The 17,268-nt window shown below is 39.3% G+C and overlaps 1 protein-coding gene across 1 annotated transcript in view; it reads right to left on the bottom strand.

The window, feature by feature from the left end:
* Positions 1 to 7,872: 7,872 nt before the first annotated feature.
* Positions 7,873 to 17,268, bottom strand: part of pdhx (pyruvate dehydrogenase complex component X) — a 17,813-nt gene continuing 8,417 nt past the window's right edge. Inside the window, 6 exon segments of the mRNA XM_058766952.1 lie at positions 7,873 to 8,520; positions 12,858 to 12,922; positions 13,106 to 13,264; positions 13,757 to 13,815; positions 14,246 to 14,393; positions 14,602 to 14,743. Coding sequence (XP_058622935.1) covers positions 8,256 to 8,520; positions 12,858 to 12,922; positions 13,106 to 13,264; positions 13,757 to 13,815; positions 14,246 to 14,393; positions 14,602 to 14,743 — 838 coding nt within the window. The 3' untranslated portion in view covers positions 7,873 to 8,255.

The following is a 17,268-nucleotide window of genomic DNA, read 5'->3' as shown; positions in this document are numbered from 1 at the left end:
TTTCAGATCAAGATTGACGACAGAAAGTTTCTTTGTAAAGCAACAACCAACTGACATTATTAGCTGCATTTCATTTTTCTCGTGAAAGACAGAAACAGGACAAATGCTTCATTTATGTCACTGCTGTTGTGTTGTCAACATTAAGGTTGTTATGAACAGCGTAAACAGGACACCTCCTGGAAATGCAGATCTTCGAGACTCCTCTCACTTCCTGTATAGAGCTGCTGCTTCTAATACTGCTATGATTCTGTCTTTGCTATGGTGATACACACAAACAAATGTACACACAAACTCCTGAACACTTGATTCAGTAAAGACCAGTCTGGTCAAATTTAATTTCACTGTAACTCTTTATAATGCCTTATAACTGTCTGTCACACAAAGCTATCATTTAAATTCACAATTAAGACAAACAAGGTGCAAATCATGGAGAAAAAAAACGTGTATGAAATCATATGAAGTCAAGTCAACAGTTTCTGGACGCTCCAGCTCATGTTAGTTTGGTTAAGAAATTCATAGGTACAACTTGTTTTCATCTGCTCATTTTTTCTGTTGATTTTGAAGTGTGAAAGATGGCAGACGGCAGTAGATCAGCTGTGACCCGAGTCTGCCGTCTAAGAGCTGAAGCTATATCGTGTTATAGAGTCTGGTATCTGCTGGAATTTCGCTGAAAAGATGATAATTATTATTAGAATGGAAAGAATTGGGTTTTTACAAAATCACACTGATCTGGAAAAAAAAAAACAGGAAGTGGTTGCTGGTGGTTGCAGTGTTGCAATCTGCACCATGGCAACACACAAACACACATAGAAGTGTTTTATTAGCACCTTTTCTTGAGTAAGCAGTGACATAAAACTGTATATCTAGTGTTATTTACGCACAACAGCTTTTAAAAGCTTACTGTACGTTGATATTTTAGGTTATTTCACCTAACCTGCTGTCACATTCCTGTGTGTCTTGCCCCTGTTAGTTGCCATAGTCACTCTCATTAATAACATTCATTAGCCACGCCCCCTCATTATCCTGTTAAGCTTGTATATATACAGTGTTGGTGTTTCACTTGTGGTTTGTCTGTCATTGTTTGTAACCGCTTGTTTCTAGTTTTCTTGCATGCTTATTAAACTCTTCCTGCGCTTAGATTCACTTCCCTGCCTGTTCTTTTTACCCACGTTACACCTGAAGACCAAAATTAATGAACACAGACAAATATAAACAGGGCTGGATATTTTTCAGGCATTTATTTTTCATTAATTAATTAATCACAAATAATTACATAATATTTGAAGATCCCAAATAAACAATTAAAAGACGAATTTTTGTTGCAGACAGGGGCGTTGAATAGAAAACGCCAGTCTTAGACTATCACTTATCATTAACTCAACACATGTTCTTGTCTTCTGTCTGGAATATGTTTCTGGCCTCTGCATCACATCTTTCTTGTTGAAGGGATAGTCCACCCAAAAGTGAAAATCCTCTCATCATTTACTCAGCCTTAATTTCGCACCAGATGTACATGACTTTCTTTCTTTGAGAAAAGAATGACTTTTAGTCCATATAATGCAAGTATACAAGATGACTACAAAAACCACACAAAGTGAACACAACAGTAAAGTTTAAAATATTTTTCTTACACAATTCGTTTCACTTCAGAAGACACTGATTCATTAGCTGGCGTCATATGGGTTTACATATATATAGCCTATATGAAGAGTTTATTTGCAAAAACCGATAAACGCAAAAAAAACATTATTCTCCACATATAGCACGATCTAAACCCTAAACACATTTGGTCAAAAAAGCCGGTATTGTCCACTTTCAAGGCATCGCGAGTTCACGTTTTACTGCAGAAGCCGACATGCTCCTTTGTTGTTTGTGAACAGAAGCCGATAAATCCATTCTAGCGAATCAGCGCACTGTATTCAGGTCAGGTGACAAGGCTGCTTTCATTTTGAAAAGACGTGCTAGCTGACTAAAAGTGATCGAGGATGGATAATTTCTACGAATTTGATGAACCTGTGATATCTTCTTCAGGGCGTAAAAGGAAAATAAAAGCTGAAACATTTTCACGCAACCTTTGCGAAAGCAGCGTGTTACAATGGTGAGGGAAAAGCTCCGTGTAATCACATCCATACAGTCTACGATCACAACAACAACAACGTTTGTCAGGCATCTACATTGTCATCTGAGAAGATTATAAAGATTAAAGACTGTTTTTTTTTAACTCTAAAAAATGAAATGTGGAGTTATCAGCTTTTGCTATAAAACTAAATTTTGTAAAAAAACAACAACATACTTTCAATGAACTTTAATTTTGTAAATTACCTTTATTTGTTAAAGTTATTAATTACTTATTCAAAACAACCCAACCGCAGTTTGATTGATATTACTTGGAATGTGCAATAAAAAAAAATTAGCGGAGTTATCGGTTTTTGCAAATGAACTCTTCATATACATATATAAATATATCTGTGTGTGTGCCAACTCTGGCCATTTGATAATACCTAGAATATCAAAATAAACTGCGGGCGGCAGAACTTTTTCCTATTTAGCTCCCAAACTCTGGAACAATCTACCTAACACTGTTCGGGAGGCAGACACTTTAGCCTGGCCTACACATAACACACTAACACATTTCTAATATTCAAAACCGTTAAAGGATTGTTACGCTGCGTTACACCTGCATTATTAAAGCTTACCTTAATCAGCCGTATGTATTACATTTGGGTTTTAAAGCAGTCTTATGCTTATGCTTCTTATCATATGCTTTCAGCTTCACTGCTGTTCGGACGATCTTGCTTACTGCTCCACGCTTTGCCTGTTTATGTTCTTTTCTCAGATTTTTCTAAGATTTTATCTTCAGGAGATCAGCACAGTGCTCAAACAACACATCTTTGGCACAAACACTAAAACTAAAGACTTTTCGGAACTGGAATAATACTACGAAAAAGAAGACGCTTTGCCTCCCACTGCCAGCAGCTTACACTCCGAAGACGGGAAAACACAGCTGACTACATCAAGCAGACGAGAGAGAAAATGCCTCTTGTGGCAGACTTCTACAAAGGATTGTGGTTCTTGAGTTACTTGCTGGACTTCCAAAACCGGCGGAACACACAGCAGACCGTCGTCACGGACCCCTCAGCATACAGCCGGTGAGTCCTGTGAATCTCAGAGCTGACAGCGGCGTTCAGCTCCGAGCGCAGCCGAGCCCAGGACTCTGATAGTGTTTCTCTATTATCAGAAACATCAGTAGCAGGACTGCAACGACATGCAGCTTTCCTCAAGCAACCGTCTCTGATGTGAACAAGGAACTTTGGAACATCTAATGAAGCACAAGACTGCAAATCGAATCATTCATGTGGGGAAGAACGATATTCAGAAAGAGCAGTCAGAACTCCTTAAAGGAGTAGTTCACTTCCAGAACAAAAATTTACAGATAATGTATTCACCCCCTTGTCATCCAAGATGTTCATGTCTTGCATTCTTCAGTCGTAAAGATATTATGTTTTTTTTTGAGGAAAACATTTCAGGATTTCTCTCCATATAGTGGATTTTCTATGGTGCCCCGAGTTTGAACTTCCAAAATGCAGTTTAAATGCAGCTTCAAAGGTCTCTAAACAATCCCAGCCGAGGAAGAACGGTCTTCTCTAGCTAAACGATTGGTTATTTTCTAAAAAAAATTTTTAGGGTAGGTCGAAAAACCCCCATCTCATTTTCTCCTCCAACTTCAAAATCGCCCTACATCGCTGCAGAAGTACCGACCCAGTGTTTACAAAGTGAACATAAGGAAGATCAAACGCCCTTCACAAAAAACAGCGATGTAAGGCGATTTTGGAGGAGAAAATGAGATGGGAGTTTTTTAAATTTTATTTATTTTTTAATATATATAAATAAATAGCCGCACCCCTTCTCTATGTATTCTGTGATATTCTGTGTTTCGTCGCGCTGTGTGAAATAGCCTACTGTTTTAATCCATTTTAAACCAATTTCTAATTCATTTTAAAAGTTTTTATATTCCTTGTTTTATTGCTGTTATTGCTTTTTTAATGATTATTTTACTTCCTTTTATGTGAAGCACTTTGAATTATCACTGTGTATGAAATGTGCTATAGAGAATGGGAACATGACATCAGCAATGCACGGCATTCTGGGACTTTGGGACACAGACACTACAGTACAGACTGGGTAATAGTGGAGGTGTTACAACGAAAATACGTTTGGAAATATTATGTGTGATATAGCTCATTACGATCACTCTCTGTGTTCATAAAGCAACGCTGCCCTGATTAACAGTTCAGCAACTCTTTGTAAGAAATTGTATTTGTTCCAAAAAAAAAGAAAAAATCCAAACTTGTATGGTGTAGTGCTTTCACATTCAGATCTGCATTACAGAGGGTTGCACTTTATCCCTTAATGCTTTAACATTAAGGCAATATGATGATATGTGTTGATTAAATACATAAATGGTTCTCAATTCCAGTTCTCACGTGCCCTCGCTTTTAACCTGATTCAGATAACCAGCTCGTTAGAAGAGAGCTTCATGAATGAACTGTGTTCCGATGATCCCTACACAGTGCTCCCTACTCCCTGAGCAGGGGAAATCAGTTGAAGTTTACTTTACTGAGGAATATTCATTCATGGATTTGCACTACACCACCGCCTGCAGCGTCTTCACACACAGATGAAACTTACTAGAGAGGTGATACAGTAGTCGTACATTGTGTCCATTATTATTGATGCGCAAACAAACCTTGTATGTGCGCTCTCGGTGCACTGATCACTTTAACATTTCTGCTTGAACGCAGCTCAGTATATTCACATAGTTATATACAGCGAGTGTTTTATAACGGATGCTCATTTTGGAGAAGTTTGTAAGGATCAGGTGTTTATGTACATATGGGCATCTGACACAGAATGCGTTCTGACAGAAGAACTATTCACTGATGACGTCAAGTTGCCTTCAGATCGCTAAGGGTCCACACATTCAGAATATTTTTATTTTTCATTTGTTTTTTTTGGTGTTTAATGATTCTGAATGGATCCGTAGTAGTTTAAATGCAGTCCTTTGGCGTCTCCCTGTGGTCTTGTTTGGTATGGCAGTTTGACTTGTGCTTATTTGTTAAAATTATTGTATAATTGAGCTATACGTACTTTTAAGTTGTATAGAATATCTGCAGTGACATTTTTGCAAAGTATGTTTGACTACTAGAATACAAAAACACTAGAATACAAAGGCTACTAAGGGTAGGCCTACTAAGAAATGAACTTTTTTTTTTTTTTTTAATTGAATGCAATATAAAGATACATCCCAACAAGCTTCTTATATATTTATTTTATATTTATCTGATCTTATTTATTTTTCACTTGGTAGAAACACCATTAAAACTACTGATGAAATTTTAAAGCTATTAGATGCTTATTTTGTTGTGACTGTCATCACCATCAAGATACGGAGATAGCATCTGATCTCATTATATCTTTGCTTTATTTACCACAACAACTGTGCTTTACAAACACACAGTTACAGCAGCCATCATTTAATTTGATCATTCAACTCGTGAACTTCAACACTACTTTAGTGTTTCCTTTAACATTGTGTGCAGTGTTCAGTGAGGATTTTGCTGTGTATGTTGTACATAGCATCTCTCCAAACAGAGTTATGTACCTGTAAATGTAAGCATATAATAAGTGCAGCATAAGTAGTCCCAACTGAGCCAGAAAGTCTTTCCCTCACAATCTAAAGAAGTGTGAATTACAGATGCTTAATTGTCTAAAGGTGTGATTCTGTGTTTTACTGCTGGATCCGTGGGATTTCTGGTTAAAGACTGGTCTCTATGTGGTTTACTGAAGGCTGAGATTGGGTAGCACTATTAAAACTTGTTCTGGCCCAGTTCAGGGCTGGTTATAAGTTACTATTTGGCCCAGTTATGGCTTATGTGTGGCTCATGTCTGTATTACAGATCTGGGCCACACAAGGGCCATAATTCTTTGCTGCATGTGGGAGCGTAACTGCGTGTTTGGCCCAGAGCCGGGTCAGATGACAATTGCTATGTGGGTAGATTACTCATCAGTAGAGGTCTAAACATTTCATCCATTGTTATTAAGGATGTAGCACTATCTGATCACTTCTGTATTTTCTTTGATATATTGATCTCTGTTACCACTGAATCTAGATCTGTCTCTGTCAGAAAGAGATGCATTGACGAGAACACTATTGCGCTATTTATGAAGGCTATATCTTTAACACCAAACAAGTTAAGAATGTTATTGCTCCTGGGAAAGTCAGCAAGAAGACTGGCAGACAAAAATCACCATGGAGAAAATCAACAGCAGTTCAGAGTATGAAAAGACAATGCAGAAAAGCTCAGCGGATGTGGCGGAAGACAAAACTTGAAATTCACTACAGCATCTATAAAGACAGCCTTCATGCTTTCAATGTGGAACTAGCCACAGCTAGACAGACCTTCTTCTCAAACCTTATAAACAGTAACTTAAACAACATTCGCACTCTTTTTGCTACTGTGGAGAGACTGACAAACCCCCCCAGGTCAGATTCCCAGTGAAATGCTCTCTGACAGTAAATGCAATGAGTTTACTTCTTTCTTTTCTGAGATCAATAATATCAGAAAGGAGATTGGCATATCCTCAAGTTATGCAGAGGACACACAGATTCTAAAGGCTGCTGATATTTAGTCAATTATGAATTAATAACATATGCTTTTCTGGGATATTTGTTTTACCAGTTGAGGTTTCTGTTGAACATAATGGTCCTTGTGAAAAACAGCGATTCTCATAAGGCTTAGATGTAGGAAAAGAAAAAAAAAAGCAGTCAGCAGTAATAATCTTTTGACTAAAATGTTTATTAGTTTTTAAAAGAAATAAATTATCTTTCAAATTTCACATGGGTTTGAATCAGATTCAGTCAGATGCTGCACCTTACCCACTGACTCAGGTCATCTTACCCCTAACCTGGGGCAAACTGAGCCACAGGAACAATTTTTTATAAGCCATATTTTTAGAGCCCTTTGTCATACATCCTGAAGATTCAAACATTCTGAAACATCCTGAAATTACTTTAGATATTTTCATTGTACCTCTTCCTCATATTCCCTCATCTTGAGGACCACATAAGTAAAAAATGGCCCATCTTACCCCACTCACCCTTGCATGGCGATATTGATGTATACACAGAGCATATAATCCAGAATACTTTCAATATTTTCAAATGGAATTGCAAATTGTATTTTCAATTGCATTTTCCACACTAATAATTTAATCTTTACTGTTTTATCTGTATTTTTCATCTTTATACCTGTGATTTTTTAGATCTTTAAAAATCAAAAACACATTAAATGCACAAACATTTATCAGACATCCTAAATACAAGTTTCAAGACATAAAAACAAAAACTAGACTAAATTTTGATATGTGATGTTCTGCCAAACGACTACCCTTACCTTCTACTTGTTGATTTAGAGAACTTTTTTAATTCTCCAGACTGCCCACTGTCGTTTCATGAAATGGCACAACAGTACAGTGATGGTCAGTGGATGGCCGTGGTGCGGAAAGTAGAAACATTTTTCCCAGTCCTAACTTTCAGATACACAAGAAACACAGGAAAGGCTCTTTGTAACTTCACTTAAGTTTGGCTTGGATTTTACTTAATATTACAGGAGACCAGCCCACTGAGTTGATCGAGATGCAGAATCTTCTGTGGCAAATTACTGCATCTTTTTCACATTGATATTAGTGTCAAACTAATCAGTAAACGTGCCCGGCTAAATGCCACACTGAGCAGTTTCAGACAGGCGATCAGTACACAAAAAAGCACATAAAATAACAGAAACAGCAAAAAATAAAACAACATGATACTGATACAGTAGAGCAGAAGACATGAGTTTATTGGATTATTTGGCAATCCAAAATATAGTGTCCTTACATGATTTAATGGCTTGGTTCAATGGTTTGATACTTAAGTTGACAGATATTGTCTACTATAAAGGTGCTTTAACGTGATTATCAGTAGGTTTACTTTCACGCAGTACACTGAACGCTTCTCACTCGCAAAATAACCAGAACAGTCCATTCCCTTTATTGCAGAAGTGCTGCAAATCATATTATTAATTGACCTAGGTCTTCGAAGTGTTTCTCTGACCTTGAGTTGCTTGTCTATGTACATATCTATGTACATCTTAATGAATAAATAGCACATATAAGAGAAGCCCCATAACATTGAGTCCCAGCACTTCATCCTCTCTCTATGACAGACTCGCACGCTGAGGCTGTTCTAGGTTTGTACGAAATTTTTCCAGAAAGCGTGAGGCGAGTTCGTCATCCACCAGGCGGCCGTCGCTGGACAAAGTCACGGTCATTAGCTGCTGAGTGCGGAGAACGGGGCCGTCTGGGTCCTGGGGGGCCAAGCTCAGTTCAGCCCTGGTGCTGCCCACGGCTAAGATGCAGGCTTGAGGAGGATTGATGACCGCACTGAACTCACTGATACCAAACATCCCCAGGTTAGAGATACTAAAACAAACAAACAAACACACGGTTTGAGTAACAGGTCTAATACAGGGGGTCCAATCCTGCTCCTGGAGGGCCACTGTCCCCCAACCCTAATGAAACACACCTGAGCCAAAGCAATGGAGCTCTGCAGACTCCAGGCCAGTGCGGGCCCTCCACGAGCTACTGAAGCGCTCATGACCTTTACTTAATCAAGCTCTAAAATCAGCTCGTTTGGATCTTACTCCTGTGGAATGGTCTGAGAGGGTGTTTTTCCTATGCAATGACGTTAGCCAATCAAAACAGTGGGCATTTACTGACAAGCCTTAAAGAACACGCCCCTTAAAAAGGCATAATTTCAGACAACGGGTCAGAACGAGGGTTAAAAATAACATAAATATTAGCTTTTTGTGCAAAGAAAACCTCGAAGCAACATGTTAAAAATAAAACAATTCATTTCATGACCTCTTTAAATATCAAACTTAAAGCTGCAGTCCGTAACATTTTTTGGTAAAAAATGATCCGAAATCAATATTTGAGAAAGTACATAACCAGCCAGTGTTCAAAACTATTGGCTTACTTTAGCCCGATTCACAGCGGTTAGCTTATAATAATGTTTTCTAATCTGAGTGGTACGGGTAGGTTTTCGTGGGAAATTCGAGCATGGCACTGTGTCATTACGTCACGTCTGTAAACATAAAGAAGTTGTCCCAGCTACTAGGCTATCACATGTGACGATCGTTTATAGCCTTTTCTCACAGCAGCTGGAATTATTAAATGTATCATTTTGATGGCGGATTGTAATCCAGAAAGGAGTATATGTTTATGAAACACATGTGAATGAAATTAAATTATATTCCAGTTTTAAATGTGCTTGTGTTTACAGATAGCCTGGGATTACACAGGATTTGTATTTTAAAGACAACCAGTTCGAAGCTGTTTGGGTTTAAATAATTTCTTAAAATGGCGACAGAGGCAAAACTTACGGACTGCAGCTTTAGTGAAAATAAACCAAAAACAATATATTGAGAATTACATAATGATTTGAGTAATTGTTTGTCTTGACTACATCAGCAGCAGCACCAGCTAACGTTGACAAAAAATATTTCACCCCGTAAAGTCTTGGAGCATTAAAGGAGTTATGAATTGAGAAATCCATTCAAGTGCAAGAGGTCACTGAGGAATCGGCAGTATGTTTTTATAGTACAAACTCACAACAGCTTTCACTGTTTTCAACTTCCTCTTTTTCCTTGCGTAATAGAGATGATGCGCAAAACGTCCACCCTATCATCACCTCTGACCGACCACTGACACATGCTAGTGACAGGACAGATACTGTAATAGGATCATTAGACTACAAATAATACTACTTTCCAAAGGTCCAAAGTTTTTTCAGCTACGTGAATGCTTGCAGAGCATTATTTGTTTGTTCGGTTCATTCTTTGGTAATTCTTTCACAATTCGATTCGGACTTTGGAAAATTTTGACGTTTACTTAAAGATATGGATCCTACATTAACATGGCAATAAGCATGTTCATTTGAATCTGTGATCAGAGTTTTTTTTAATATGTCGGAACTCGTGTACTGTACTGTCAAAGATTAAGTTTGCTTCTATTGCTAAATGATTACGTGTAATTATCCTCCACTATAGCATTTTAAATAGAATATTGTGCATAGAATAACGGGTCGGACATGTTTTGTGGTCTTTGCCAAAAAAGTCTTGACGCTGACATGAAACAAGACTTCATTCATCCCAATGAAAGGCTTAATTATTGACTGAGCTGAACCCTAAAACATAACACTTTAATTTTGATTTGATTTTATGTGAGCTTTGTGCTTCTCATGATTTGTGTCACTGCAGAAAAATGACACATCTGATTAAGACAGGATGTGACATCAGCACTGTACTGAGGTTAAGATGAGGGTTTAGGGTAAGGATTTGTTTCAACACTGATCGACCCGGCCAATGAAGTCCTAGAGTCGGTTTGGGAAAAAACAAATCACACATTGTAACCACCTCCTTACGAGGCTTCAGTGATCGGATCACAAAGGCTTCTGATCCTGTTCTGATCTTAATTCCAGGAGTAAATCCATTCAATGAAAATACCAGAGTAAAACATCATTTTACGCATTCAGCATGAGACAGTCAGAATTCACTCAATGCTAAACGTAGACACGATGTAAATAAGATACACAGTCATGTGAAAAAGTTAGGACACCCTATTGAATTCCATGGTTTTCTGTATCAGGAGATAATAAAAAAAATTATCTGGTCCTTGGAAAGTCTTAACATTTGGAAATAAATCCTCAGATGAACAGCATCACATTACATACCACACCGTGTCATTATTTGATGAACAAAAATAAGGCCAAGATGGAAAAGCCATGTGTGAAAAAGTTGGGAAACCTCATGATTCAGTTGCCTGTAGATCCACTTTTAGCAGCAATAACTTGAAGTAATCATTTTCTGTATGACTTTATCAGTCTCTCCCATCGTTCTGGAGGAGTTTTGGCTCACTCTTCTTCACAACACTGCTGCAGTTTATTGAGGTTTGAGGGCGTTTGTTTATGCACAGCTCTCACCACATGATTTCAGTCGGGATGAGGTCTGGACTATGACTGGACTATTGCAGAACCTTGATTCTTTTCTTATCAGCCGTTCTGTTGCAGATTTGCTGGTGTGTTTGGGAGCATTGTCCTGTTGCATCACCCACTCTTAGCCAAGCTTTAGCTGTCAGACGGATGTCCTCACATTTGACTCTAGATTACTTTGGGATACAGCGGAGTTCATGGTCAGCTCGATGACTGTGAGGTGCCCAGGTCCTGTGGATCATCAGCCCTCCACCAGCATGTGTATCTTTTGGGATGAGGTGATTGTGCTGATAAGCTCTTTAGGTTTTCACCAAATGTGCTGCTGTGCATTATGGCCAAACATCTCCACCTTGGTCTCATCTGTTTAAAGCACTTTGTTCTAGAAGTCTTATGGTTTATTTAGATGTAACTTTGCAAACCTAAACAGTGCTGCCATGCTTTTTTAGATAGAAGACGCTTTCTTCTGTCAAGCCTTCCAAACATGCCATACTTGTCCCATATTTTTGTAACTGTACTGTCATGTACTTTATGATTTAACATATTAGCTGAGGCCTGTAGAGTCTGTGGTGAAGTTCTTGGGTTGTCTGCCATTTCTCTGAGCGTTACTCGGTCTGATCTTGGGGTGAATTTGCTGGGACGTCCACTCCTGGGAGGATTGGTCTGTTTTGAATGTCTTCCACTTGTGAATAATCTTCCTCACTGTAGAATGATGGACTACTAATTGTTTGGAAATGGCCGTATTACTCTTCCCAGATTGATGGCAGCAACAATTGCTTCTCTAAGATGATTGCTGATGTCTTACGTCCTTGGCATTGTGTTAACATACACCTGAAGGCTCCAGACCAGCAAACTACCAAAACCTCTGCTTTTATAGAGGTGCTTGCTGATGATCATCAAAGGCCTGACCGTTACTTACCTTCTTAATTCCTATGTTAACAGTAAGGGTGTCCTAGCTTTGTCACCCATGGCTTTTCCATTTTGGCTTTATTTATGTTAAATAAACAATGACAAGGTGCAATGTGTCATGTGTTGTTGTTCAACTGAGGTTTTATTTTCCAAATTTTAAGACCTGGAAATAACCAGTTATTGTTATTATTTTTTTTAATTATGTCCTGATAAGGAAAACCACGGAATTCACATGACTGTATGTGCAGTTTAGAGAGATTCATTGATTATAATGGAACATTGTGAGATTGCGACAAATTGAAGTGAGTGACAGCTTTTTATTGATTATATGCTTGCTTTCTAGACCGTAATCAATTCAGAAATTGAATAAAAGTTTTGTTTTACGTGCTGCTAACAGGACCAGTGGACCTGTACGTGCAGCAGAGTTTCAGGAGTGACGTATACCCCACATCCCTCATATAAATGCAGATTCACTTTGGAAATAGCTTGTTTGCAATCAGGGTTAGCTGCTTAGTCTATATCCACCGCCTCAGTGGCAGGTAAGTATTTCAATTTAGTTGAAAAATCGCTCCTCTTCATAACATAAGGATCGCGTCCAACATATGTTGTGATGATCTGTTTATACCTTTTTCTTGTAATAGTGTCTAAACCAGTACAGTACGGACTTTCCTCCACTTCATCAGTTCTGCTTTTCAGTCCCTGCCCTCCATCTGAATTTCACTCATCCCCAGAATCACGTGATTGCAAACAAGCTATTGTAACTTCAGTGAAAACACTACCACTACAGTTGTTTTAGAGATTATTGGTAGAAAGTTATACAGTTCTACTACTCCTTTACTACAAACGACAGAAGGGCGTTCACCTGAAGGATCCTCCCTGATACTCCTCAGGTAAGAGCTTCCCGTCCCGAGCTTTCTGCGCCAGAGCCTAAAACAGACAAAGCCAGGTGAGCTTGATATGATAATGATGCACCACAACAATCATGAAGTGACAACATCTCAGATCTCACATGCTTGCATAGCGTTATATTGTCTGATGGAAACTCATCCATATGCACTGAGATCTGCGTTTGCTTTAACTCTGCTGATGTGTTATATGATGTTAAGTGACCTTTGCGGTGGCAGCGATCTCCTGCAGCCCTTTGTTAGCAGCGTCTCTGATGATGGGCGTGATGAGGCCGCGGGGCGTTGCCACAGCGACCGAGATGTGGATGGAGTCCAGAGGCTGCGGCCCGTCTCCGGACCACATCACATTCACCTCCGGCATCTCCTGCAGGACACAAGCAAACCTTCCTTTACACCCCAGAGAAGCAAGCTGATTGCGGGAAATATGTAAATATCTGGTATTACTTCTGAAGGGCAGCACAAACATATAAACGACCCGTCATTCGGGGTCAAACTGTGTCCCATCTAACACTAACAGTCTCCAAATGCAGGCAATACTATGACCATTACTAACACTACTACAGAAGCAATGGTTTCACTACATTCAAATACTCCTAATATATGAAACTGTGAATATAAGATGTTATTATGACATAATGGCACACTTGGGTAGCTAAAATATGCCTATAACACCTGTTTCCTGTTTGTTTCCTGAATTTAAACAGCTTACTTACACTATATAAAGAAATGGCACTTAATGAAGAAAAGGAGGAAACAAACTACTGAAGTGGCTAATGAAATGAATGACATCAGTTTTATTTCACATATGAATCTGAATGAATTCTTAGATACAGTGCTGTCGTTCATGGAAACTTACTCTGAGTGAGACGGCAGCCGCCTTGATGATGAAATCATTGACTGACACCTTGATGTTCTCTGAACACACAAACACACAAACCTGATGTTAACACACCACAAACCGAACACGGCCGAGACGCTTTTACACTCAACATCTCCTTCAAAACTAATTAATCATGTTTCATCACTCTGACAGGGCAGTCCAAGCACATGTTTCTTTAGTATTTTTACTGTCAAAAGACAAAAAGTCTCTGTAAAAACACCTTTAAAAAATGTAATTCATTAAGAAGTCATCTTTTTTAATCTGAATTGGAACTGGAAGAGTTTTTTCTCTGGACTCCAGGTTTTTGGATGGGAAGGAAGGTGTGGCGGCCTGAGGAATTATCACTGATCACAGCACGTATTTATTATTAAAAAACAGCACATAAACGTCTCATTCCTCAGAGCTCAGCCTAACACCAGTCATCTGTCTGGCTGTTGTGTGTGTGATGTAAGTGAAGGTCTCCACCTGCGGCCAGCTGCTTGCGGAGCTTCATGACGGCCCCGAGGTCACAGTCCACCGAAGCGTACGCGTGAGGTATGGTGGTCTTGGACTGCGTCAGTCTCTGAGCAATGACTCTCCTCACATTAGAGGCCGGGATCTCAGTGAACGTGCCCTGAAACATAACGCATCCCAGGAGTCACTCCACAAACACATGCTACTCTTATATTTCAAGCACAGTAGCTCAGAGTGAACTCTCCAGGCCTGAAGCCACAGCCTCTCCGTGATCTCTACTGAAAGGGCTCATTTGACAGCAAAGCTTAATGCTGGAGAACTGTGTGGTTTAGGATGTTGTTGCAACAGCATGACAAACATGGGCTCACCGGCGCTCCAGGTTTTCCGGGCACGGAGACGGGTGGGAATGAGGGGCGTCCGGAGCTCGGGGCGACGGCTGGAGCGGAGACTGTGAGCGGGGCTGGAGCGGGACGGCCCTCACCTCTCTGACCCAACAGCTTCATAGCGTCTCTGAACACAGACAGATCTGATTTCATTTACTGCATCTCTTTACGTAAGAAGCCACATCCACATCTTAACAAATGTTCTCCTCCAGACAACGTGCAAACTCAAGTCAATAAACCAAATATAAAAACACAATGTGTGCAAAAGAGGCTTACATAAACATTGCAATATAAATTGCACATAGCTTTTCACATTAAAACAAACAAACAAACAGCAGAGTGTAAATTAAATCACTGAATTATAATAAGTGTTAATGTAAGATTGACCAGCAGGAACACACACGTCCACTCCCTTCATCAGTGTAACAGTGTCATTTAAATATCAACACTTTAAATTCAATGAAAATATATATTTGTTGTGATCAATAAATTACCATAAAAGCCTTATGACTCAAATATTTTATACTGAAAACATTTTTCAACAGTTTTAAATCTGACTGGAGCAGCACGTTTGATTGTAAGAATGTGCAGCAGCTCTGAACAGAGACTGAAGGAGCGAGCCTCTATCATCGGTGTTAACCGTCAGAGAGTTGGCCAAAGTGCTCATACATATCCATTTTAAATACATTTGGCACAAGAAGCCTAGGCTGAAGATACAGGCTAACAGACCGGAGAAATTTTATAATAATGTTGATGCATGTAGAATGCATAGTCGATATAAAAAACTGGATGACGAGTAATTTTTTACTGCTAAATTCTGAAAAAACAGAGGTGTTAATTATCGGACCTAAAAACCCCACATGTAACCTAGAACATTATCTAACACTTGACGGCTGCTCTGTCAATTCTTCTTCATCAGTCAGGAACCTAGGTGTGCTGTTCGATAGCAATCTGTCATTTGAAAGCCATGTTTCTAGCATCTGTAAAACTGCATTTTTTCATCTCAAAAGCATATCTAAATTGTGACCAATGCTCTCAACGTCAAATGCAGAAATGTTAATTCATGCGTTTATGACCTCAAGGTTAGACTATTGTAATGCTTTATTGGGTGGTTGTTCTGCACGCTTGATCAACAAACTACAGTTGGTCCAAAATGCAGCAGCTAGAGTCCTTACTAGAACCAGGAAATATGACCATATTAGCCCGGTTCTGTCAACACTGCACTGGCTCCCTATCAAGCATCGGATAGATTTTAAAATCTTGTTAATTACTTATAAAGCCCTGAATGGTTTAGCTCCTCAGTACTTGAGCGAGCTCTTATCACATTATAGTCCTCCACGTACACTGCGTTCTCAAAACTCTGGCCGTTTGATAATACCTAGAATATCAAAATCGACTGCGGGCGGCAGATCCTATTCCTATTTAGCTCCCAAACTCTGGAACAGTCTACCTAACACTGTTCGGGAGGCAGACACACTCTGTCAGTTTAAATCTAGATTAAAGACCCATCTCTTTAGCCTGGCGTACACATAACACATTAATACGCTTCTATTATTCAAATCCGTTAAAGGATTGTTAGGCTGCATTAATTAGATCAACCGGAACCGGGAACACTCCCCATAACACACGATGTACTCGTTACATTGTAAGTAGAATGGCATCTACGCTAATATTTGTCTGTTTCTTTCCTAGTCTGTTTCTCGGTCCGTGTCCGATCAGATGGTGGATCAGCACCAAGAGATGATGTCTGCAGCCCTGATCGTCAGCGGAGACCAGGACACCCAGATGAGCCCCAGAGACATATCCCCAGTGAAGACCTCGATTAAAATACAACAAAACTAAAAATATAATAAAATACCTAACTACATAATACTATTATTGTTAGAAATTGCAACAAAATTAAAATAGAAATAGAAACTTTTGAACTGCGGGTTTCGTCTGGTCAGAGGAGAACTGGCCCCCGACTGAGTCTGGTTTCTCCCAAGGTTTTTTCTCCATTCTGTCTCGGAGGGAGTTTTGGTTCCTTGCCGCTGTCGCCTCTGGCTTGCTCAGTTTGGGACACTTAATTTCTAGCGATTATCGCCGATTTGATTGCACAGATACTATTTAAACTAAACTGAGCTAGACAATGACATCTCTGAATTCAATAATGAAATGCCTTTAACTGAAAATTGAGTGTTTAATCTTATCATTATACATTACTGACACTCTATCCTCCAATTTGATACTGTTAAGTGCTTTGACACAATCTGTATTGTAAAAGCGCTATATAAATAAAGATGACTTGACTTGACGATGATGATGATGATGATGATATCACCCCTGTAATATAATCGAGTCTGTGGATAATTCTAATATAAATGCATACTGAGTCTCTTTCTCTTGCAGCTGAACTCATCCTCAGATCTTCAGTGGACTCGAGGTATTAATAGGTGTCAGTGTCTTTGTTTCTATGGACACCCAGAAGGAGGAGGCTGCATCGCCATGGTAACGTCTGTCAGTAATGAGACTGCTCAGTGGGATCCTGTGTGTGTGTGTGTGTGCAAGAGCGAGAGAGTGTGTGTGTGTGTGTGTGTGTGTGTGTGAGAGAGAGAGAGAGTGTGTGTGTGTGAGAGTGAGAGAGAGCGTGTGTGTGTGTGTGTGTGAGAGTGA

This window comes from Onychostoma macrolepis, chromosome 25 (genome assembly GCF_012432095.1).
Source record: "Onychostoma macrolepis isolate SWU-2019 chromosome 25, ASM1243209v1, whole genome shotgun sequence".
Taxonomy (NCBI): domain Eukaryota; kingdom Metazoa; phylum Chordata; class Actinopteri; order Cypriniformes; family Cyprinidae; genus Onychostoma; species Onychostoma macrolepis.
Note: the sequence above shows the minus strand (reverse complement) of the source record. Positions and strands in the feature narration are given on the sequence as shown.